This window comes from Somniosus microcephalus, chromosome 3, assembly GCF_052327205.1.
Source record: "Somniosus microcephalus isolate GS21.2 chromosome 3, FLI_Smic_1.0, whole genome shotgun sequence".
In the NCBI taxonomy this organism is placed as follows: Eukaryota; Metazoa; Chordata; class Chondrichthyes; order Squaliformes; family Somniosidae; genus Somniosus; species Somniosus microcephalus.
This window is the reverse complement of record NC_140989.1, coordinates 104,965,481-104,991,274: the sequence shown is the minus strand read 5'-3', so window position 1 is coordinate 104,991,274 and position 25,794 is coordinate 104,965,481. Positions and strand designations below refer to the sequence as shown.

The following is a 25,794-nucleotide window of genomic DNA, read 5'->3' as shown; positions in this document are numbered from 1 at the left end:
AGACTTGTTAAACCAACTCCTGCATTCCGTGTCTCCATTAACACACGGATTTAATAGATGTTTCCTCTTGTGGGAGAATCTAGAACTAGGGGTCACTGTTTAAAAATAAGGGGTCGCCCATTTAAGACAGATGAGGAGAAACTTTTTACTCACAGAGGGTCGTGAGTCTTTGGAACTCTCTTCCTCAGAGGGCGGTGGAAGCAGAGTCTTTGAATATTTTTAAGGCAGAGGTAGATAGATTCTTGATAAGCAAGGGGGTGAAAGGTTATTGGGGGTAGGTGGGAATGTGGAGTAATCAGATCAGCCATGATCTTATTGAATGGCGGAGCAGGCTCGTGGGGCCGAGTGGCCTAATTCGTATGTTCTTATGTATGGTAATACCATTGAATGTCAAGGATTGTCAAGGTGGTTGTGGCTCCTAACTTTTTTGCATCTGGCCCCTTCTAGACTGCTGCTGGAGATATAAGCAACAACTCGCAGCTTGCAGTACACTGCTGCATAAGGGCGACCCCGAGCAGCTCTGGGCGTAGAAGGCCTGGCTTCAGACTGCACCATCTCGGCCTGGGCTGCAGTAGTCTGGGCTGGCTGACAGGGAACAGCAAGGGCATTGGCAGAGTGGGAATGTTGTCATCCTGAGAGGACAGCATGTTCATACTCCATGGAGCCACTGCCACTCTCCCGGGGTGGCCCCTCAGCAATCCTACTGACATATGGAGAACAGATTGATGGACTGCTGTGAGTCCCTGGAAGCTGTTTTGAATAGTGCTATCCAGACCCATGAGGGCAGAATTCTGAGCTTCCTCTGCAGCACTCAGACCTTTGATGGAAGCTGTTTGTGCTGCAATGGAAGCTGTGACATCAACCGTCAGATGCTGCATCATGGTGGGTTTCACAGGTGTGCTGATAGAGGTGACCACCGTTCTATGTAGGAAAGGATGGGCGCAAAGCTCTGTGCCAAGTTTTTGCTGGACTCCTCCATACTCCTCGACATTGAGCGCAGGCTTTCTGGCAGGCTTTCTGTGCATCAAGAATTTGGTTATGCACATCCATCAGCCTTCTTCTGTAGCCTGGCCCATCGAAGTACTCATCTGAGACCTCTGCAGCAGAACTAATGTGCGGCCTCGTCCTCCAGTGAGCTGGCACCTGTGCTATCCTTTCCCCCCCGCCCTGGCTCCTGCTACTTGTGCTCGGTGTCTCACCATGTACAGATCCCTCCTCTAGCCTAGCCTCTAAAATATCAGTCTATGAGCTGCTGAGTGTGAGTGTAAGATCGAGTGATGGTGTCTGTTCATGTTCACTTTTTTCTTCCTCTTCCTCCACTGACTGGACAGATTCCAGTTCTTGGATATCTGAAATGAAAAAGGGACAAGGGTTGGGTTGTGGTGAGGGGAGAGGAGAAAGCAAGAAGTGTGCGTACACCCTCTGCAGCTTCTAAGTCAGAAGAAATTGAGGGAAGAGGGAGAAGTGGAATGAGAGAAAGAGGATTAGGTATGCCGATACCCCCATCATCGATCGCTTCAGCCCCAGCAGTGGCCATGGCCTCAGTGATACCCATCCCATGATGGCCAACACTGTCTACTCCATGGGGTTTAAAACATGTTGCTGCCTGCTGTTATGCGCCACTTTCTCCTGCAAGAAAGAGGGAAGTGTGTCAGTGAGTGTCGTACAATATGTTTGGGTGATGTGACTGTCATGGTTGAATAGCTGCCAGTGTGTGCGAGCTGTCAGTTGTGGGTGTGTGGCTTGCAACAGTGCTAAGTGTGTGAGGGGGAGGTAAAGCATATGCAGTGAATTGAGCAGTGGATGAGGCTAGTGGTGCAGTTGGTAGGATGTGGCATTTGAAGATGAACTCACTGACCTTGATGACTCATGTGAGATCATTAAATTTCTTCCTGCACTGCATCCATGTTCTTAGAGCAACACTCCTGGGATTGACCGCCACCACTACTTGTTTCTACTGCCTTCTGTGCATCTGTGTGGAGGGCCTCTTGCCCCCCTGCAGATACAGGATATTTCTCCCTCTTTCCACCTCTTCCACCAAAACCTCCATTGCAGTGGCTGAAAACCTTGGTGCATGCTCTCTCGCATGTTCAGCCATTGCTCAAAGTATCAGACCACAAATTCAGTTTTCAAATGACTCCCACCACTTCTTGCAGCCACAATGCAGTTCCTCTTGAAGAGGTGCAGGCTGCCTTTAAGTAGCACTAGCCACTTGCGATATCGGGTCCCCTGCTGATGCATGCAGCCAATGAACAGCGCGGGCAGTGCTGGCTGCATGCAGCAATCATGTAAAGCAGCAGGCAGCATGAATTTACTGTGCTGCCTGCAATGCAATGAATGGGCACAGGTTAACCCCTGCACCCATTTTCGGGGGTTAGCCAATTTCTCCCCTTTAATCTTAGTGTTATGTTTAGTGTTTTGTTTTTCTTTTCAGCACTAAAGACCACTACTCCTATAATCGAGGTCGAACTCCCTGCAAACTGGAGTGTGCCTTTATATGACTAATATTTAATAATGCATGAGCTTAGGGGTCAAACAGAAATCCTTTACACTGTATTTAGCTTATTGGCTATGCTCGAGTATTAATAAATAAACTGATTGGCTCCCGAGATCCACAAGATGAGGTTGGAGTCCAATGTAGGGTCACAATCATTATTTCCAACCATGTGGAATCCCCAAGAATGCCCATGTCTATGGGGTATTAATTACATATGAAAATTACACGATTGGCCATATGTTTATTATCTCAAAGTTTGGAGAGCAGGATGAAACAAAATGAAATAGACAGGAAAGTATGAGAGAGAGAGAACAGATCGTAAAGAAATGCAACTGGAATGTAAATTTAAAAGCAACAATAAAACAAAAGCAGAGAGCGAGAAGGAAGCCAAGAGTAAAAGTAAACAATTCTGTAATATAATCATATCCAATATATTTTCTTTTATACAAATTAATAACAAGACCAATTAATAACAGTTTCATTGCTTCTATACTTTTTAGTGCATTCCTGTATGTCTTTAATATGAAAAGTAGACTGAAAATACTTCAGCAATACAGGAAAACTGCACAAGAAAAGTTAAATATTTTATGGAAGTACTGTACTATTTATGTTGAAAATACCTATTTGGGAAATATTGAACCAATCATATAACATGTCACTGTTTCCCTGGCTTTATGAGCTCCATTTCTGTTTGAGTTACTTCGTTTCAAATGGAATAGCAGCCTCATTAAGTAAATCGTGGTACTTTACCGTTGCAATTTAAGTACTTTACATTTGTTTTCCTGATCCAAAAAGGGAACGACAGCAACAGTTGCATGAATTGAAAAAGGAAGTAACGCGGTTATCAGAGGAAGCCAGTACACTTCAGAGAGAACTTAAGTTGCAAAAATCTCTCAGACAGGTAAATTTCATATGCATTATATTATTATTGACTCGTTCATAGTAGCTTTTGATTTTCAAGGTTGGTCTTGTCACTATTGGTGATGTACAGTAATTTATTCAACCATTTATCATGATCAGTGTTCTCTTTTGATGAGAAGATTAGAGACTGCAAAACGAAACCAACATCTTCTTTCCATTCCCCACCCGCCCAACCGCCAAAAAAAACCAAAATCATAGTCTTGTGCTTGCCAGTTACTCTTGCACATCCAATTTTGAGCCATTATTCTATGTTCTCTTTGGATAACGCACTCTTTTCCTTGCAACTTTTATCAACATATTTGACAATTTATTACCATTTCCTTTCTCCATGTGACCAAAGTGTCCTAACTATCCTCACCACTCTTTCCATCTGTTCTCTTTCCATGACCAACTCTTCAGGTAGGTTGGTTCTTATATCAGTCTGGTATGCTCAGTAGATGTCAAAGTCCATGTTTCAAATTCCTGATTTCTTCAAAGTCAGTCCTTCAGTTCCAAACAGACAAAATCAGCACTGTCGTCAGCTTTTGATCACTTGCTGCGTTGTAAAAAAGCTACCACTTCTTTTAAAAGTGTTCATTATAAGCTTGTGTACGGTAAATATATAATATTTTTAATAAGATACTTGTTCATATATAGAAAACAATAACAGGCAGGTGGGAGGATTTTATATCTGTTATGGTTAAGGGTTTGGATAAGATCACCTATATAATTAAATGTCTTGCGTCTAGCATGTGTTCTTCACATCATGCCGTTCAAAGTATTACACCTAAAAATGTTCTGCATCCATAAAGCAACAATTAGTGAATTGCTGAAATGAGGACTTACCTGTTAAATCACCAGTTAAATATACAATTGACTAAACATCAACAAATCAAAAGGTGTTTGATTCATTCAGAAAGTACAACCAAGTTGCAAGAATCAACCAATCAAACTGCCAAATTAACTTTGTGAAGTTCGTTTAAGTTGCAATAATTGATTTTTCACTAAAATGAAAATTTACTGGTAAAAGTAGCATTTATAACATATAACACCCATCAAAAATTATACAATTCACAATAAAATGCTTATTCTTACTCCGAGTTTAAATCCACGGAATGTGTTTCCTTGAAGAGGCTTACTCCTGTATCGGGAGCGTGGGGCTGGAATTTTAATTATTAGGTTGGATTTTGGTGCCAATTTCTTTTCTGCAAATGCCTTGATTGCTCAGATTGGCTGTGATCCAGGTCAATTGTCACCGGGGCACCCCCAAACCTCCGCTCCTACCCCATTACTTCTTAAGTTTTCTTCCTATAAGTGTAGGTTTTGGCTCAGTGATAGCGCTCTCGCCTCTGAGTCAGGAAGTTGTGGGTTCAAGCCACATTCCAGAGACTTGAGCACATAATTTAGGCTGGCAATTCAGTGCACGACAGAGGGAGTGCTTCACTATTGAAGGTGCCATTTTTTGAATAAGACGTTAAACCAAAGCCCCGTCTGCCCTCTCAGGTATTTGTAAAAGATCTCATAGGACCATTCAAAGAAGAGCAGGAGCGTACTTCCAGTGCCTTGGCCAACATTCATCCTTCAAATAACACCACAAAAAACTGATTATTTGGTCATTTATTTTATTGCTCTTTGTGGGACCTTGCTGTGTGCAAATTGACTGCTATGTTTCCTTACATTACAAGTGATTACACTTCATAACATAGTAACAGTTTCAGGTGGAAGACAACCTTCCCTCAGTGGCCGGAATTTTCCAGGGGGGCCAGCGAGCGGGATCAGTGGTGGGTTGGGTGGAAAATTAGATTTTTTTTTGACAGTGTGTTCCCGCCACAACGCGCCTTTCCCAATGCTGCGTCTGTGATCTCAGATCGGACCCAATCCACAGAGGCGGGCGACCCAATTAAAGCAAATATTGGCTTGTTGACAAACCCTTAATAATGGTTTTAACCTTATCTTTTAACTTTAACTGCTCGCCCACGGGGTCCACGCTGCTCGTGGACCATGTCTGTTAACCTGAGGCAGGAGTTGAATGGCCATTGAATCAGCTGATTAGTTGACAGCTTGAAATGTACTATAAAAGCTCCCACCTCACAGCTGTTCACTTTCCAAGTGCAGAAGCTGTTGCTTACTCTATTTGGAACACAGATTGAGCTTTATGCAGGCTGCAAGTGTTTGGAACAAACTCTCTATCCAGTGTCACCTCATTGGAACAACCTCTCTTATCATTGGCAGATTGTTTCTGTCAGCTCAACTTCACCTGCCATCTATTCCATCAGCATGGGTACCGTTTATACTGTTTCACCTTGGTCCTCAGAATCCGACCACGATCAGCCCCCGACACACCAGCAGCACCAACAACAACACCAACCTTCTCCGCAATCACCTGATGCTGCACAGGACAGAGGGCATCAGCACTCACCACATGGCTGCTCGGGAGGCCAGGGATGGCCTCACCATGGCCAGATTTACTTCACTTGACGCTGTATACCCTGGCTGCCAAATGATGCGCCAGGTTGGCACTACCTCACACCAACACCATAAAGCATCCCTACAATGTCCAAGCCATTCCTTTCACACTCATCACCATTCCGGGGGGTACTATTATGCCTCACCATTCACTGCAACTCACCAAGGCACTTCCAAAGGTGCACACAAATCTGTTCAAGAACGCAAAGTATTGAAAATAAAGGTTTCAATGTTTGACAGTACATTAACAGAAACTTTACCTGAACATTGGATAAAACACCCAAGTGGCTACCCTTGTGTGTTGTTAGTTGGTATGATTGCACTAGGCTGAGGGCTAGTGAGATGGGGATGTAATAATGTAGGTAGAGAGAGAAGGATGGGCGGAGGTGCAAGGTAAGTTGGTGTGACTAAGGATGTGCAGGAGTAGGGTAGGGAAGGCAGAGTGACGGGAATGTGATGAGAGGTACAGGAGGATGAAGGTGAGTGTGGCTTTGTACTTACGTTTCCTGATCTAATGAGATCATTGAAAGGTTTACGCCACTGCACCCAGGTCCTCCTGATGACATCCCTGCTTGTGACGTCCTCTGCAATGTGCAACCAGATTGTCTTGGTCTCCTGGGGAGGTCTCTTCCGTCCATCGGAAGGGAAGAGGACCTCCCTGCGTGCTCTGACTCCCTCCATAAGCATATGGAGGGAGTCATGGGAGAACCTGTGTGCAGCCCTGCACCTCTGTGCAGTGATTGTCAGTGTTTACAGCACTTCAATGCTGTAGAACACTGACAGCACAAACGTCAAAAGTAAGGTGGCAATGGTCCCTTTAAAGAAACCGGCTCAAGACGTGTCATGAATGACGTCACCAGACCCGCTCCATCTAATTGGGCCGGGAAACACGCTGGGCTGGCTTAACAAGGCCCCCATTGAGGCAAGTTCAATTTCGGCAACAGGATGGAGCCAGCAGCGGGGCCGCGACCCGCCACCGATACCGGCCACACCGGACCCACCGAGGTGAGCAAAATCTCGGCCGTATTTCTGTGATGCATTTCTAATAACCCTGAATCTCATTTGTTGACTGGAACCTGTCTAGTTCCTTTTGGAAACCCATTAAGCTTTCATGTTCCACCACCTATGCTAGTACACTGTACCATGTACTCACCATCCATTTAGTACAAAAGTTCCTCCTGCATTTCCTATTTTATTTTGTTGTCCGTAACTAGTAAATATGACCCTTTGTGCTTAAATTCTGTACATGACAGAAAAGCTTACTTGGATCCAATTTGTCTAAACCTTTAATAATTTTAAACATTTCTATCATATCCTTCCTGTTCTTCCTCATACTCTTAAATTCTGTGACTAATTGTTTAGCCCTTTTCTATACCCTCTCCAATAACAATATCCTTTTTGAAATAGGGAGACTAAAATCACACACAAAGTGAGTGCTTGGCACGGAACTCCCATCCTGGGCAAATTGCTTCAAGAGTACTCGGGGTATGGGATGAAAGCCTCTAGTGTGTTAAATGGGCTTGGGGCAAATTTAACTAGTCAGTGGATGAGTCTGGTCTCCTTCAGACTGTCTTGCTGGGGATTAGTTTCATACACTTTTTATTGCCTTGTTGTACTGTTGACTGCTGACATGCAGTCTTTTTTACAAGAATGATACCAGAACTGAGAGGATACAACTATCAGGAAAGACTGAACAGGCTGGGGCTCTTTTCTCTAGAAAAGGGAAGGCAGAGAGGTGACCTGATAGAGCTCTTTAGAATTATGAAAGGGTTTGCTAGGGTAGACGTAGAGAAGATGTTTCCACTTGTGGGGGAATCCAAAACTAGGGGCCATAAATACAAAATAGTCACTAATAAATCCAACAGGGAATTCAGGAGAAACGTCTTTATCCAGAGACTGGTGAGAATGTGGAACTTGCTACCACATGGGAGTGGTTGAGGCAAATAGCATAGATGCATTTGATGGGAAGCTAGATAAGTACATGAGAGAGAAAGTAATAGACCTCTCTGGATTTATGTTATACCCCTTGCTATTCATGCCAACATTCTATTTGCATTTTTAACAGCTTGGGATCATAGTGCTGATGCATTTAGTAACCTGTCCACTAAAACCCCAAGATCTCTCTCCTGCTCCAATACCTCAAGTACTTCCCCTTTAGCATATAATCCACATCCATCTTCCCTCTGCCGAATCTCATAACCTTAGATTTTCCTGCATTAAATTGCATCTGCCATTTCTCCACTCACTGATTGAGTTTGTCATAGGAACACAGGAACAGGAGTACGCCATTCAGCCCCTCGAGCCTGTTCTGCCATTCAATGAGATCATGGCTGAACTGCAATCTAACTCCATATATCCGCCTTTGGCCCATATCCTTTAATACCTTTGGTTAACAAAAAGCTATCAATCTCAGATTTAAAATTAAATTAACAATTGACCTAACATCAATTGCCGTTTGCGGAAGAGAGTTCCAAACTTCTACCACCCTTTGTGTGTAGAAGTGTTTCCTAATTTCACTCCTGAAAGGTCTGGCTCTAATTTTTAGACTATGCCCCCTAGTCCTAGAATCCCCAACCAGCGGAAATAGTTTCTCTCTATCTACCCTTATTATCCTGAAAACTGATCAGATCACCCCTTCAAAATTCTAGGGAATACAACCCTAATTTGTGTAATCTCTCCTCGTAACTTAACCCTTGAAGTCCGGGTATCATTCTTGTAAACCTACTCCCTCCAAGGCCAATATATCCTTCCTAAGGTGTGGTGCCCAGAACTGCTCACAGTATTTCAGGTGTGATCTAACCAGGGTTTTGTATAGCTGCAGCATAACTTCTACCCTCTTGTATGCTAGTCCTCTAGAGATAAAGTCCAGCATTGCATTAGCCTTTTTGATTATTTTCTGTACCTGTTCATGACATTTTAATGACCTATGTACCTGGACCCCCAAGTCTCTTTGGACATCCACTGCTTTTAGCTTTTCACCATTTCTAAAATTCTATCCTTTTTAGGTCCAAAGTGGATGACCTCACATTTGCTTACATTGAAATCCATTTGCCACAGTTTTGCCCATTCACTTACTGTATCAATATCTCTTTGTAATTTTATGCTTTCATCTACACTGCCTACAATGGTGCCTATCTTTGCGTCATCAGCAAATTTGGATATATGACTTTCTATGCCATCATCTAAGTCGTTAATAAATATTGTGAATAGTTGAGGCCCCAACATAGATCCCTGCAGGACACCACTCGTCACATCCTGCCAATTTGAGTACCTACCCATTATAGAATCATAGAATGGTTACAGCACAGAGGGAGGCCATTTAGCCCGTCGAGCCCGTGCCAGCTCTCTGCAAGAGCACTTCAGCTAGTCCCACTCCCCAACCCTTTCCCTGTAGCTCTGCAAATTTTTTTCCTTCAGGTACTTATCCAATTCCCTTTTGAAAGCCACGATTGAATTCGCCTCCACCACCCTTTCAGACAGTGCATTCCAACTCCTAACCACTCGCTGCGTAAAAAAGTTTTTTCTCATGTTGCCTTTGGTTCTTCTGTCAATCACCTTAAATTTATGTCCTCTGGTTCTCGACCCTTCCGCCAATGGGAACAGTTTCTCTCTATCTACTCTGTCTAGAACCCTCATGATTTTGAACACCTCTATCAAATTTCCTCTCAACCTTCTCTGCTCTAAAGAGAGCAACCCTAGCTTCTCCAGTCTATCCATGTAACTGAAGTCCCTCATCCCTAGAACCACTCTTGTAAATCTTTTCTGCACCCTCTCTAAGGCCTTCACGTCCTTCCTAAAGTGCAGTGCCCAGATGTGGACACAATATTCCAGTTGAGGCCGAACCAGCTTTTGTACTCTATGCCTCTATTTATGAAGCCCATGATCCTGTATGCTTTTTTAACCGCTTTCTCAACCTGCCCTGCCACCTTCAACAATTTGTGCACTTATACCCCCAGGTCGCTGTTCATGCACACTTTAGAATTCTACCCTTTAGTTTATATTTCCTCTCCTTGTTTTTCCAACCAAAATGTATCACTTCACACTTTTCTGCATGAAATTTCATCTGCCACGTGTCCGCCCATTCCACCAGCCTGTCTGTCCTCTTGAAGTCTATCACTATCCTCCTCACTGTTCACGATACTTCCAAGTTTTATGTCATCTGCATATTTTGAAATTGTGCCCTCTATACCCGTCTAAGTCATTAATATATATCAAGAAAAAGCATTGGTCCCAGTACCGACACCTGGGGAACACCACTGTGTATCTTCCTCCAGTCTGATAAACAACCGTTCACCACTATTCTCTGTTTCCTGTCACTTAGCCAATTTCATATCCATACTGTCACTGTCCCTTTCATTCCATGGGCTTCAACTTTGCTGACAAGCCTATTATGTGGCACTTTATCAAACGCCTTTTGGAAGTCCATGTACACCACATCAACCACATTGCCCTCATCAACCCTCTCTGTTACCTCATCAAAAAACTCAATCAAGTTAGTTAAACACAATTCGCCTTTAACAAATCCGTGCTGGCTTTCCTTAATTAATCTACACTTGTCCAAGTGACTGTTAATTTTGTCCTGGATTATCGTTTCTAAAAGCTTCCCCACTACCAAGGTTAAACTGGCTGTCCTGTAGTTGCTGGGTTTATCTTTACACCCTTTTTTGAACAAGGGTGTAACATTTACAATTCTCCAGTCCTCTAGCACCACCCCCGCATCCAAGGAGGATTGGAAGATTATGGCCAGTACCTCCGCAATTTCTACCTTTACTTCCCTCAGCATCCTAGGATGCATCCCATGGTGACTTATCTACTTTAAGTACAGCCAGCCTTTCTAGTATCTGTTCTTTATCAATTTTTATCTCATCCAGTATCTCCACTACCTCCTCTTTCACCATGACTTTGGCAGCATCTTCTTCCTTGGTAAAGACAGATGCAAAGTACTCATTTAGTACCTCTGCCTACATGCATAGGTCTCCTTTTTGGTCCCTAATCGGCCCCACTCCTCTTACTACCCGTTTACTATTTATATGCCTATAGAAGACTTTTGGATTCCCTTTTATGTTAGCTGCCAATCTATTCTCATACCCTTTCTTTGTCCCTCTTATTTCCTTTTCACTTTCCCTTTGAACTTTCTATATTCAGCCTGGTTCTCACTTGTATTCTCAACCTAATATCTGTCATACGCACTCTTTTTCTGCTTCATCTTACTCTCTATCTCTTTTGTCATCCAGGGAGCTCTGGCTTTGGTTACTCTACCTTTCCCCCTCATGGGAATGTACCTTGACTGTAGCTGAACCATCTCCTCTTTAAAGGCAGTCCATTGTTCGATTACAGTTTTGCCTGCCAATCTTTGATTCCAATTTACCCGGGCCAGATCCATTCTCAACCCACTGAAATTGGCCTTCCTCCAATTAACTATTTTTACTCTAGATTGCTCCCTGTTCTTTTCCATAGCTAATCTAAACCTTATGAGACTGTGATCACTGTTCCCTAAATATTCCCCTACTGACACTTGCTCTACTTGGCCCACCTCATTCCCCAGAACCAGATCCAGCAATGCCTCCTTCCCCGTTGGGCCAGAAACACACTGATCAAGAAAGTTCTCTTGAATGCACTTCAGAATTTCTTCCCCTTCTCTGCCCTTTATTATTATCCCAGTCTATATTAGGATAGTTGAAGTCCCCCATTATCACTACTCTATAGTTCTTGCACCTCTCTGTAATTTTCCTGCAAATGTGCTCCTCTATATCCTTCACACTAGTTGGCGGCCTACAGAATATACCTAGTAGCGTACTGGCACCTCTATTATTTCTTAACTCTAACCAAATAGATTCTGTCCTTGACCCCTCCAGGACATCCTCTCTCTCCAGCACTGTAATATTCTAATTAATCAATACTGCCATCCCACCTCCTTTCTTTCGTTCCCTATCTTTCCTGAACACCTTATATCTAGGAATATTTAGTACCCAATGCTGCCCTTTTTTGAGCCAGGTCTCCGTTATCGCCACGACATCATAGTCCCATGTGTCTATTTGCGCCTGCAGCTCACCAACCTTATTTACCACACTTCGTGCATTCACACACTTGCACTGTAAACCTATCTTAGACCTTCTTGTATTCTTTGTTAGTCTGACCCCACCTAATACCATACTATTTCTTACTCGAGTGCTATCTGTCTCTCCCACTCCTTTGTGCAACTTTCTCTGTCTCCTGCCGCTCAGCCAATTTCCTAACCAGGTCAATAATTTGCCCTCAATTCCGTGGTCTTCTACCTTAGTTAACAGTCTCTCATGTGGAAGTTTATCAAATGCCTTTTGGAAGTCCATATAAATAACATCCATAGACATTCCCCTGTCCACTACTTTAGTCACCTCTTCAAAAAATTCAATCAGGTTTGTCAGGCGTGACCTACCTTCCACACATCCATGCTCGCTTTCTCTGATGAACTGAAAATTTTCGAGGTGTTCAGTCACCCTATCCTTAATTATAGACTCTAGCAATTTCCCGACAACAGATGTTAGACTAACTGGTCTATAATTCCCTGGTTTCCCTCTCGCCATTCTTAAAAAGTAGAGTGACGTGCAATTTTCCAATCTAAAGAGACGGTTCCTGAATCTGGAGAACTTTGGAAGATTATAGGTAGGGCATCTGCAATGTGCTCACAATAGAGGTAAACGAATATGATTTGATTGGGATTACAGAAACATGGCTCCAGGGTGGCAAAGGCTGGGAACTCAACATCCAGGGGTGTTCAATATTCAGGAAAGATAGGCAAAAAGGAAAGGGAGGTGGGGTAGCATTACTGGTTAAAGAAGGGATTAACACAATTGGAAGGAAGGATATTACCTCTGATGATGTGGAATCTGTATGGGTAAAAATATAAGAACATAAGAAGTAGGAGCAGGAGTAGGCCATACGGCCCCTCGGGCCTGCTCCGCCATTCAATAGGATCATGGCTGATCCGAATCTAGACTCACGTCCACTTCACTGCCCTCTCCCCGTAACTCCTAATTCCCTTATCTGCTAGGAAACTGTCTATCTCCATTTTAAATTTATTTAATGTTGCAGCTTCCACAGCTCTCTGGGGTAGCAAATTCCATAGATTTACTACCCTCTGAGTGAAGAAGTTTCTCCTCATCTCAGTTTTGAAATGGCAGCCCCTTATTCTTAGATTATGCCCCTAGTTCTAGTCTCACCCATCAGTGGAAACATCCTCACTGCATCCACCCGATCAAGCCCCCTCACAATCTTATGTGTTTCGATAAGATCGCCTCTCATTCTTCTGAACTCCAATGAGTAGAGTCCCAACCTACTCAACCTTTCCTCATACGTCAACCCCCTCATCTCCGGAATCAACCGAGTGAACCTTCTCTGAACCGCCTCGAGAGCAAGTGTATCTTTTCTTAAGTATGGAAACCAAAACTGCACGCAGTATTCCAGGTGTGGCCTCACCAATACCCTGTATAACTGCAGCAAGACTTCCCTGTTTTTATACTCCATCCCCCTTGCAATAAAAGCCAAGATTCCATTGGCCTTCCTGATCACCTGCTGCACCTGCATACTAACTTTTTGTGTATCATGCACCAGGACCCCCAGATCCCTTTGTACTGTAGCACTTTGCAGTTTCTCTCCATTTAGATAATAACTTGCTCTTTGATTTTTTCTGCCAAAGTGCATAACCTCACACTTTCCAACATTATATTGCATCTGCCAAATCTCTGCCCACTCACTTAGCCTGTCTATGTCCTTTTGCAGGTTTTTTATGTCCTCCTCACTCACTGCTTTCCCTCCCATCTTTGTATCGTCGGCAAACTTGGATATGTTGCACTCGGTCCCTTCCTCCAAATCGTTAATATAGATTGTAAAGAGTTGGGGTCCCAGCACTGACCCCTGTGGAACACCACTAGTTACTGATTGCCAGCCCGAGAATGAACCATTTATCCCAACTCTTTGTTTTTTGTTAGATAGCCAATCTTCCACCCATGCCAGTATATTACCCCCAATCCCGTGATTTCTTATCTTGATCAGTAATCTTTTGTGTGGCACCTTGTCAAATGCCTTTTGGAAGTCCAAATACACTACATCCACTGGTTCCCCTTTATCCACCCTGTATGTTACATCCTCAAAGAATTCGAGCAAATTTGTCAAACATGACTTCCCCTTCGTAAAACCATGCTGACTCTGTCCTATTAAATTATGTTTATCCAAATGTTCTGTTACTGTTTCCTTAATAATGGACTCCAACATTTTGCCAACCACAGATGTTAGGCTAACTGGTCTATAGTTCCAGCTTTTTGTCTACTTCCCTTCTTAAATAAGGGTGTTACATTAGCAGTTTTCCAATCTGCCGGGACCTTTCCTGAGTCCAGGGAGTTCTGGAAAATAATCACCAATGCATCCACAATCCCTACCGCCACTTCTCTCAAGACCCTAGGATGTAGGCCATCAGGTCCGGGGGATTTATCTGCCTTAAGTCCCATTAATTTACTGAGTATCATCTCCTTAGTGATTTTAATCGTCTTTAGCTCCTCCCCACCCCCATTGCCCCCTGTTTGTCCAGTGTTGGGATATTTTTAGTGTCCTCCACTGTAAAGACTGATACAAAATATTTGTTCAGCGTCTTTGCCATCTCCATGTTCCCCACCACTAGTTTCCCAGTCCCATCCTCTAAGGGACCAACGTTCACTTTAGCCACCCTTTTTCTTTTTATGTAGCTGTAGAAACTCTTGCTATCTGTTTTTATATTTTTTGCTAGTTTACTTTCATAATCTATCTTCCCTAGAACTGAGAAATATCAAGGGGCAGAAAACGTTAGTGGGAGTGGTATATAGACCTCCAAACAGTAATGTGGAGGTTGGGGATGGCATTTGAAGGGAAATTAGAGAAGCGTGCAAAAAGGGCACAGCTGTCATCATGGGTGACTTTAATCTACATATCGATTGGGCTAACCAAATTAGTAACAATACTGTGGAGGAGCAATTCCTGGAGTGTTTACGGGATGGTTTGCTGGACCAATATGTCGAGGAACCAACCAGAAATCAGGCCATCTTAGACTGGGTATTATGTAACGAGAAAGGATTAATTAGCAATCTTGTTGTACGAGACCCCTTGGGTCGGAGCGATCATAATATGATTGAATTCTTCATTAAGATGGACAATGAAGTAGTTGACTCAGAGACTGGGGTCCTGAATTTAAATAAAGGAAACATAGAAGATAGGAGCAGGACTGCCTTCTGTGGTAGAGAATTCCACAGGTTCACCACTCTCTGGGTGAAGAAATTCCTCCTCATTTCAGTCCTAAATGGCTTACCCCTTATCCTTAGACTATGACCCCTGGTTCTGGACTCCCCGGCCATCAGAAATATCCTTCCTGCATCTAGTCTGTCCAGGCCTGACAGAATTTTATAGGTTTCGATGAGATCCCCTCTCAATCTTCTAAACTCCAGTGCGTATAAGCCCAATCGACACAATCTCTCCTCATACGTCATTCCTGCCATCCCAGGTATCAGCCTGGTGAATCTTCGCTGCACTCCTTCCATGGCAAGAACGTCCTTCCTCAGGTAAGGCGACCAAAACTGCACACAATACTCAAGGTGCGGTCTCACCAAGGCCCTGTACAACTGCAGCAAGACATCCTTGTTCTTGTACTCGAACCCTCTTGCTACGAAGGCCAACATACCATTTGCCTTCTTAACCGCCTGCTGCACCTGCATGCTTACCTTCAGCGACTGGTGCACAAGAACACCCAGGTCTCTTTGCACTTCCCCTTCTCCCAATCTATTGCCATTCAAATAATAATCTGCCTTCCTGTTTTTGCCACCAAAGTGGATAACCTCACATTTATCCACATTATAGTGCATTTGCCATGTTTCTGCCCAATCACCCAACCTGTCCAAATCGTACTGGAGTTTCACGACATCCTCCTCACAGCATACCCTCCCACCCAGCTTTGTGTCGTCTGCAAATTTGGAGATATTACATCCAATTCCCTCGTCCAGATCATTAATATATATTGTGAACAGCTGGGGTCCTAGGACCGATCCTTGCGGTACCCCACTAGTCACTGCCTGCCACTTGGAAAACGACCTGTTTATTCCAACTCTTTCCTTTCTGTCCGCCAACCAGTTCTCTATCCAAGTCAATACTTTGCCCCCAATCCCATGTGCCTTAATTTTGCATGCTAATCTCTTATGCGGGACCTTATCGAAAGCCTTCTGAAAGTCTAAATACACCACATCCACTGGTTCTCCCTTATCTATTTTACCAGTTACATCCTCAAAAAATTCCAGTAGATTAGTCAAGCATGATTTACCTTTTGTAAATCCATGTTGACTTTGTCCGAACCAGTCACTGCTTTCCAAGTGCTCTGCTATTACATCTTTTATAATGGACTCTAGCATTTTCCCCACTACTGATGTCAAGCTTACCAGTCTATAATTCCCCGCCTTTTCTCTACCACCTTTTTTGAATAGTGGGGTAACATTAGCTACCCGCCAATCCATGGGTACCGTTCCAGAGTCTATCGAGTTCTGGAAGATGACCAGCAATGCATCTACTATTTCTAGGGCCACTTCCTTAAGTACCCTGGGATGTAGATTATCAGGCCCTGGGGATTTATCGGCCTTCAGTCCCATCAATTTTCCTAACACCATTTCCCTACAAATACTGATTTCTTTCAGTTCCACCCTTTCATCAGACCCTATGTTCCCCGGCATCTCTGGGAGGTTATTTGTGTCCTCCTTTGTGAAGACAGAACCAAAATATGTATTTAGTTGGTCTGCCATTTCTTTGTTCCCCATTATAAATTCCCCGATTCTGACTGCAAGGGACCTACGCTTGACTTCACCAATCTTTTTCTCTTCACATATCTATAAAAGCTTTTACAGTCCGTTTTTATGTTCCCTGAAAGCTTACTCTCATATTCTATTTTCCCTTTCTTAATTAATCCCTTTGTCCTCCTTTGTTGAATCCTAAATTGCTCCCAATCCTCAGGATTATTGCTTTTTCTGGCCAATTTATATGCCCTCTCCTTGGACCTTATGCTATCGCTAATTTCCCTCGTTAGCCACGGTTGGGTCACCTTTTTTGTTTTATTTTTATGCCAAACTGGGATGAACAAATTCTGTAGTTCATCCATTCGGTCTTTGAATGTTTGCCATTGCCTATCCACCGTCAACCCTTTGAGTGCCATTCCCCAATCAATCCTACCCAACTCGCTCCTCAGACCATCGTAGCTTCCTTTATTTAAATTGAGGACCCTAGTCTCCGAGTCAACTACTTCATTCTCCATCTTAATGAAGAATTCGATGGTTCAACCCAAGGGGCCTCATACAACAAGATTGCCAATTAATCCTTCCTTGTTACATAATACCCAGTCTAAGATGGCCTGATCTCTGGTTGGTTCCTTGACATATTAGTCCAGGAAACCATCCCGTAAACACTCCAGGAATTCCTCCTCCACAGTATTGTTGTATCCGTGTGTTAATGGAGACACGGAATGCAGGAGTTGCTTTAACAGGTGTTTACTGAACAAAGTCTGGAGATGAACTAAAAGATACAAGACGCTATACAAGCTTATATACCCGAGTGGTCACTACCGGTATTACAGTACACAGGGGCTCTTAAAGGTACATACACTACAATTCCTCCCCTTTTAGATAATTAGTACATAACATTTTAAGTAATCATTAATTAACATGTTTACAAGAACAATAATCTACACATTTGCTGCAGTTAATCAATTATAAGTCAGTCTCTGGAGGCTTCCTGACTCGGTCCGGATAACGCCTCGGTGTAGTAGGTTCTTTTGGCAAGGTCGATTCGGCTTGAATGCCAGTGTCGGGTTCATCTGGTTCCAGTATCACCGGATCGGAGGTAGATACTATGGGTATCTCTGCTTCATCATTAGGCGTATAGAGTTGTGGTGTAGGTTGTCCCTTTTCGGATGACTCTATGATCTGGTCAGCATGGCGCCTTATTATGCTTTCACCAATGTCCACGGTATACATCAGCAGTCCTAGTCGTGTGCAAATAGTTCCAGGCTGCCATTTCTCGGTACGGTAGTCCCGGGCCAAAACTTGTTGACCTATCTGGAAGGTTCTAGTTGGCCTTTCATTCATGCCTTGAAATTGCCGGTTCTCTACGTCCCTTCTGATGTTTGGCTTGATCAAATCCAGCCGGCATCTTAGTCTTCTATTGAAAAACATCATGGCGGGAGTTTGGTTTGTAACCACATGTGTTGCATTCCTGTATGCAAACAAGAAGCTATCTACCTTATGTTGTAGATTTATGCCTTCATTACCCATGGCCTTTATGGCCTTCTTGAAGGTCTGGACAAACCTTTCAGCTAATCCATTGGTGGCGGGATGGTATGGGGCGGACGTGTAGTGCTTAACCCCATTGTTTTTTAAGAACTTCCTGAATTCTTTGGACACAAATTGCGGTCCATTATCAGAACAGATCTGTTCAGGCAGCCCATTCCTGGCAAATATGGTCCTTAATACTGTGATGGTTTTTTCCGTGGTGGTGGAGGACATCTTTATTACCTCCGGCCACTTGGAGTGTGCATCAACCGCGATTAAGAACATTGAGTCCATAAATGGACCAGCAAAGTCGATATGTACCCTTTGCCATGGAGATGAGGGCCACTCCCATGGATGTAGAGGGGCTTGTGGTGGGGCGTTTTGGACCTTCTGGCATCCTAGACAGCTCTTGGTCATTTCTTCGATGTCTCCATCGATACCTGGCCACCATACAAACGCTCTGGCTAGGTTCTTCATTTTCACTCCACCCAGATGCCCCTCGTGAAGCTCCTTTAGCACTTTATCCTGGAGTTTGGGTGGAATCACCACTCTGGATCCACACATCAAGGTTCCTCGGCACACTGACAGCTGTTCTCTTCTTTGCGAGAATGCTGGCAACAGTGGTTCGCCATGTGCTGGCCATCCCTTCACCGTTAAATCGTAGACTCGTGAGAGAGTCGGGTCATTTCTCGTTTCCTTTTCAATGGTAGAATTTGTTACTGGTAGACATTCTGCTATGGTTGAGTGGAACATCTCCACTGGGTCCACTGTAGGTGCCTCTTCTACCGTTGGCAACGGTAGGCGCGATAAACCGTCAGCATTCCCATGCTGTTTTGATCCTTTGTATTCTATGTCATATTGGTGTGCCCCTCGGAAAAGGGACCACCTCTGTAGCCTTTGCGCTGTCATAATGGGAACGCCCTTTTTCGGGTTGAATATGGAGACGAGGGGTTGATGCTCAGTCAACAAGGTAAATTTTTGTCCGTGTAGGTAATGGTTGAATTTCTTCACTCCCCACACCAGGCTGAGTGCTTTCCTGTCGATCTGGGCATAGTTACGCTCAGCTGAGTTCAGTGAGCGTGACGCAAAAGCTATCGGCCGCTCCGAGCCATCAGGGAATCTATGCGATAATACCGCTCCTACGCCGTAAGGGGATGCATCGCACGCCAGTCTGATTGGCAGTGATGGGTTGTAATGAGCCAACACTTCCTTGGACGTGATCAAGCCTTTGCATTTGTGGAAGGCACGTTTACAGTCTTCGCTCCATTTCCAAATTACTCCTGTTTGTAGCAGTTCATTAAGAGGGTGCAGAACAGTTGACAAGTTCGGTAAAAATTTATGATAGTAATTTATCAATCCCAGGAACGACCTTAATTGTGAGACATTTTCAAGTGCTGGGGCTTTTATGACCGCTTCAATTTTTTCAGGTGACTTATGCAAACTTTCTTCGTTAATTATAGGGCCACAATATGATATTTGTTTCTGGAAAAATTCGCACTTGGGGCGATTTGCTCGTAGGCCCCGTTCTCTCAGCCTAGTGAGCACCTGCTCCAAATTGGCAAGGTGCTCGTTGTCGTTTTCTCCTGTTACAAGGATGTCGTCTAGGTAGCATTGAGTCCCCGGAATCCCTTGCAGGACTTGCTCCATAGCTCTTTGCCAGATAGCTGGAGCTGATGCTACTCCGAAAACCAGTCGATTGTACTGGTACAGGCCTTTGTGTGTGTTTATCGTGAGATACTTTTTAGAGGCCTCCTCAACCTCCATCTGTAGATATGCCTGTGCCAAGTCAATTTTGGTGAAACGTTTCCCTCCAGATAGTGAGGTGAAAATATCTTCTATCCTTGGAAGAGGATACTGTATCGTGTGAAGGACCAGGTTTACAGTCACCTTGAAGTCCCCACAGATGCGAATTTTTCTCTGTTCTTCAGATTTATCATTATTCAATGTTTTCTTCATGACCGGGACGATGGGTGTTGCCCACTCGCTCCAATCTACCTTGGATAACACGCCTGCTTTTTCCAAATTCTCCAGCTCTGCCTCGACTGCTGGACGAATTGCGTATGGCACCGGCCTTGCCTTAAAAAATTTGGGAATTGCCGCATCTTCCACTTTTATTGAGGTGGTGACGCCTTTCAAGGTTCCTAGTTCCTGTTGAAACACTTCTTTGGCGTTAGCCAAGATGTCTTTTAATCGTTCAGGTATGACGTCATCATCATTTTTTTTCTTACTGGTCACCGTCAGTGCCTGAATGGAGTGCCAGTCTAAACGTCTCTTCCTGATCCATTCACGTCCCAATAACGGTGGACCACCATCTTGCAGAACGTATAAATGCAACTTCTGTATTTCCTTGCCGTTGTATACAACAGGCACCTTTACTTTCCCTCTGGGGTATACTTTCTGCCCCGTATATGTCTTCAAGATAATGGATGTGTCTTTCAAAGGTATATGCGGAAATAGCCGCTCGTGAGGGTAACCCAAATGGTCTGGTAATCTTCTTTGGCAATTACATTATGTAATTTGAGACAGCTTAGTCTCTTGTTTCTGGAGTCGCTATCGCTCTTCTGGTCTTCGGAGCTACTGTCCGTCATCATTTGTACCTTTCTGTACTTTTCCTTATTGATTTTTTTTCTGTCAGTGGATTTTGTGTTTCCAGATCGGCATACACGTGCAATGTGTCCCATCTTTCCACATTGCCTGCATGCTTTGTCCTTGAACCAGCAGTCCCTCTGGTCATGGGTGGATCTGCCGCAGCGATAACATCTCTCGAAACCCCGTGTCATTTCATGGGTGCTGAAGTCCTGTGGCTTTTGCTGTATCTCTGCAGCTCCTCTTGCTGCTGCTTCGTATGATACAGCCACACTGAAAGCCTTGTCCAGTGTCAAATCTTTCTCAGAAAGTAGCCTTTTCTGTGTTCCTTCACTTAGGAGACCGCAGACGAATTTGTCTCGTAGAGAATCTGCGAGTCCTGCCCCGAATTGGCAGTGCTTTGACAGCTTTCTTAATTCGGTGAGGTAATCAGCGTTACTTTCATTCTTGTGCTGATTCCTCCTGAAGAATTTGAATCGTTCTGCTATCAGCAGCGGTGTTGGGTTTAAGTGCTCCTGTAGGGTATCAACAATCTCCTTAAAATTCTTGTCCATCGGTTTGGCTGGAGTGATTAAGTTTCGTAACAGCCCGTATGTCCTTGCGCCCATCAGATTTAGAAGTACCGATGCCTTTTTATCATCCTCTACTTCATGCGCTGTGCAATATACCTCCACTCTTTCCACATATGTGGTCCAATCCTCTATATCACTATCGAAAGCAGTAATATTGCCAGTCTTAGGCATCCTGAAAATCAAAAATGGCGCCTCCCGCGCTTTCCTTTCTTCCCTGCCGAGAAAAAATGGCGCCTCCCGCGCTTTCCCGCCGCTGCTGACAACGCTGTTCTCCGCAGTTTTTATTTACACAGATATTTTTAATAGTTGGAGACTCGTTCCCGCTAGACTCTGGGACTTTTCCCTCCCTCTGCTTGGTCCGAATGCCGACCTGCTTTGCAGCGCCGGCCGTCTCCCGAGTGCTCCACCCTCCGTCTCTGTTTGCCTCCGCCTTCCGACTCGCTGCTCGGCCCCGCTGCAGAGTCACCTGATCGAGCCCCAGCCCGCCGCCCAGGAAGGATTAGTGCAGTACCTGCCACCAGCCCGGCTAGCTGGTGAAACCACAGTTTTTTTTTCTTCGACCTTCGTCTGAGGAATCGATCTCCTTGAGGTGCTGCCGAATTGCAGGTAAGTCCGTTTCCAATTCGTCGCCACTGTTGTATCCGTGTGTTAATGGAGACACGGAATGCAGGAGTTGGTTTAACAGGTGTTTACTGAACAAAGTCTGGAGGTGAACTAAAAGATACAAGACGCTATACAGGCTTATATACCCAAGTGGTCACTACCGGTATTACAGTACACAGGGGCTCTTTTAGGTACATACACTACAAGTATTGTTACTAATATGGTTGGCCCAATCTATATGTAGATTAAAGTCACCCATGATGACTGCTGTGCCCTTATTGCACGCTTCTTTAATTTCCCTTTTAATGCCACCCCCAACCTCCGCCTTACTGTTTGGAGGTCTATAAACCACTCCCACTAACATTTTTTTCCCCTTAGTGTTTCTCAATTCTACCCATACAGATTCCACCTCATCAGAGCTAATATCCTTCATTACGAACTACGATGGTCTGAGGTGCGAATTAGGTAGGATTGATTGGGGATTGTCACTCAAAGGGTTAACGGTGGATAGGCAATGGCAAACTTTCAAAGACTGCATGGATGAACTACAGAATTTGTTCATCCCAGTTTGGCATAAAATTAAAACAAAAAAGGTGACTCAACTGTGGCTAACGAGGGAAATTAGGGATAGCATAAGATCCAAGGAGAGGACATATAAATTGGCCAGAAAAAGCAGTAATCCAGAGGATTGGGAGCAGTTTAGGATTCAACAAAGGAGGACAAAGGGATTAATTAAGAAAGGGAAAATAGAATATGAGAGTAAGCTTTCAGGGAACATAAAAACTGACTGTAAAAGCTTTTATAGATATGTGAAGAGAAAAAGTTTGGCGAAGTCAAGCGTAGGTCCCTTGCAGTCAGAATCAGGGGAATTTATAATGGGGAACAAAGAAATGGCCGACCAATTAAATACATACTGATGTAAGAAAAAGGAGACTTACCATCAAGTAACTTTAAAGTAAGCTTTAAGTAACTTATAAACACACTATATACAAGAGAGGTCTTTACCATGCCTCTGGTAGAAGCCTCTTACAATACTGAACAGACCAGTATTTATACCAGTCCAACAGGAAGTGAGGTATGTACACAGTTCATAGTTCACAGTTCATAGTTCACAGGAAGTGATGACATAACTTCCCGGAAGTTAGCATTTTTATCACATTCTTCCCTCCTGCAGGATTAGAAGGTTGTGGTCTACCTTTTGGTCCGCAGCCGCCGAACAAGGAAGAGTCGCACCCGTTTGGATTCCCGTCGTAGAGGGTCGCTGGTCCGCTTACATGCGGTTGGCCATTGGTCATAGTCTGTGTGGCCTGGATTGCCCTGTGAAGGGTCGGGGAGATCATGGCTTCGAGTACGAGCCCCAATAGGTTCAAAGTCGGACTGCCTCTGTTCAGAGGGAGGTGCAGAGCTGGTCTGTGGCGGATCAGTACTTTCATGCGCGGTACTGGGAGGGTCGCAACCTTGAGCACGGGGTTCTACCGGCACCAAGCTAGTTGGTGTCCGATCAGGATCCTGGAGAGGGGTACCCGATAGGTCCCAAGAGTTTCCTGGTGAAATGCCATCACCCGATGTCCCACTAGGTCCTGGTGGGCAGGGAGCCAGATCCCGTAATGATACGGTAGATTCTCGGCCGTCGGAATATCGTATGTTTGCATAGGTGGGGTTGGCATCGGTTAGTTCAACCTCGTCTACGAGAGGGTCATTTTTAGACGTCCGAACGTATCTTCGGAGTAATACAGGTCCAGGAGTAGTTAGCCATGACGGGAGTGATGTCCCATGAGATGAGCGACGCTGGAATCCAAAGAACCGCTCATGAGGTGTAGTATTTGTGGCTGTAGAAAGCAGGGACCGTATAGAGTGCAATGCATCCGGAAGCACTGTTTCCCATTGCTGGTCTGGTAGGCCCCGAGATCTTAAAGCGAGACGTACGGAATTCCAGATGATACCGTTATACCTCTCTACCTGCCCATTTCCGATGGGATGGTATGGTGTTGTTTTGCTTGTAGCAATTCCCCGTTCTGAGAGGTAGTCCTTGAGTTCCCTTGACATAAAGGATGGACCCCGATCTGAGTGAATATAAGCCGGCATGCCACAGAGAGAAAATACCTGCTCAAGGCAGCAGATTACTGTGGACGCCAGCATATTGGAGCAGGGGAAGGCAAACGGAAAACGTGAATATTCGTCGATCATGGTGAGCAAATATGTGTTCCGAGTTGAAGAGGGCACTGGGCCCTTAAAATCGATGCTAAGTCGTTGCATCGGTTGGGTTGCATGTATGAGTATACCAGCTGAGGGGCGGAAGAACTGAGGTTTTAATTCCGCACAAAGCCGGCATTCTGAGCATATTTTCTTTACATCTCCAGTGGAAAAAGGGAGATTCCGTGATCGTACGAAATGTAGCATGCGCGTAACGCCAGGATGACACAAACCATTGTGGACATCCATGAGAGTGGAGGATGACATAGTGGAGCAGAATGCCCGTGTGAGGGTGTCCGGGGCCACATTCTCCTTGCCAGGCCGATAGAGAATGGTATAACCAAAAGAGGCCAGTTCCATCCTCCAAAGTTGTATTTTATTATTCTTAATTTTGGTTCGTTTTCGATTATCGAGCATGAAGGCGACTGATCGTTGGTCCGTGATCAATGTAAAGTGCTGGCGAGCTAGAAAATGGTTCCACTTCCGTACTGCCTCTATGATGGCTGTGGCTTCTTTCTCAACCGGAGGATAATGTAGCTCGGCACCTTGTAAGGTCCTGGACATAAATGCTACAGGACGACCTTCCTGATTCAGAGTAGCCGAGATCGCCACCTCCGAGGCATCACATTCAACCACGAAAGGGAGATTCTCATCGATGGAGTGAAGAGCCGCTTTCTCCAACTGTTTTTTGAGAAGGTTAAAGGCTGCAACAGCCGCTGTTCCCAGTGGAAATGATCTAGCATGCAGCAAGGGTTGGATTTTGTCCGAAAAATGAGGAATCCATTTAGCGTAGTATGCAAACAGACCGAGAGCCCGACGTAAAGAAGCCGGATTCTTAGGTGACGGGAGCTCTTGGAGCGGGCGAAGTCTTTCTGGGTCTGGCTTAATGATACCATTGCCTACGCAGTAGCCAAGGATGTTGATGGTCGGTTGCGACTCAACAGATTTGGATTCATTCAGGGTCAAATTACGGCGATGGAGGGCATCCCGAAATTTTTGGAGGTTGGAGTCGTGTTCCTGTTGATCGTGACCTGCAATGGTAATGTTATCAAGATAGGGAAAAGTGTCCCTTAGGTTTTCCTGCTTAACCAGGCCATCCATTGCCCGTTGAAAGGCAGCCACTCCATTAGTAACCCCGAATGGGAGGCGACGAAATTGGTACAGCCGTCCATTAGCCTCAAAGGCTGTGTACTGCTTATCTGAGACCTTCAAGGGTAACTGATGATAGGCACTTTTTAAATCGTAAGTTGAGAACACTTTGTATTCGGCCAGTTTATTAACCATATCATCAATGCGTGGCAATGGGTAGGCGTCCAAGTCGGTATATTGATTGATGGTTTGCGAATAATCGATGCATAGTCGCTGTTTGTGAGGTTTTAGAGGGTTCTTGACAATGACGACTTGAGCCCGCCAGGGCGACGAACATGGTTCAATGATATCCTCTGCTAGAAGTCGAGAGATTTCAGCCGCAATAAAAGATTGGTCTTCCTGATTAAAGCGCCGCGATTTCGTTATTATCGGTTGGCATTGAGGCGGAATACTGGCAAATAATGAGGGTTCATCAAGTGAAGCTGCTGATAATGCACAAAAAGGTAATTTAGATGGTATATTAGAAATAGTAAGTCCGGGTTTGGATCCACCAAACTCAATGGTGAGTTTCTTATGCTGTTTT

General features: G+C 44.5%; 1 protein-coding gene across 1 annotated transcript in view; it reads left to right on the top strand.

The window, feature by feature from the left end:
• The window catches only part of LOC147121236 (uncharacterized), a 58,046-nt gene that overhangs the window by 22,374 nt on the left and 9,878 nt on the right, over nt 1-25,794 (top strand). The window contains exon 5 of the mRNA XM_085981438.1: nt 3,293-3,398. Coding sequence (XP_085837564.1) covers nt 3,293-3,398 — 106 coding nt within the window. The remainder of the gene's footprint in view (nt 1-3,292; nt 3,399-25,794) is intronic.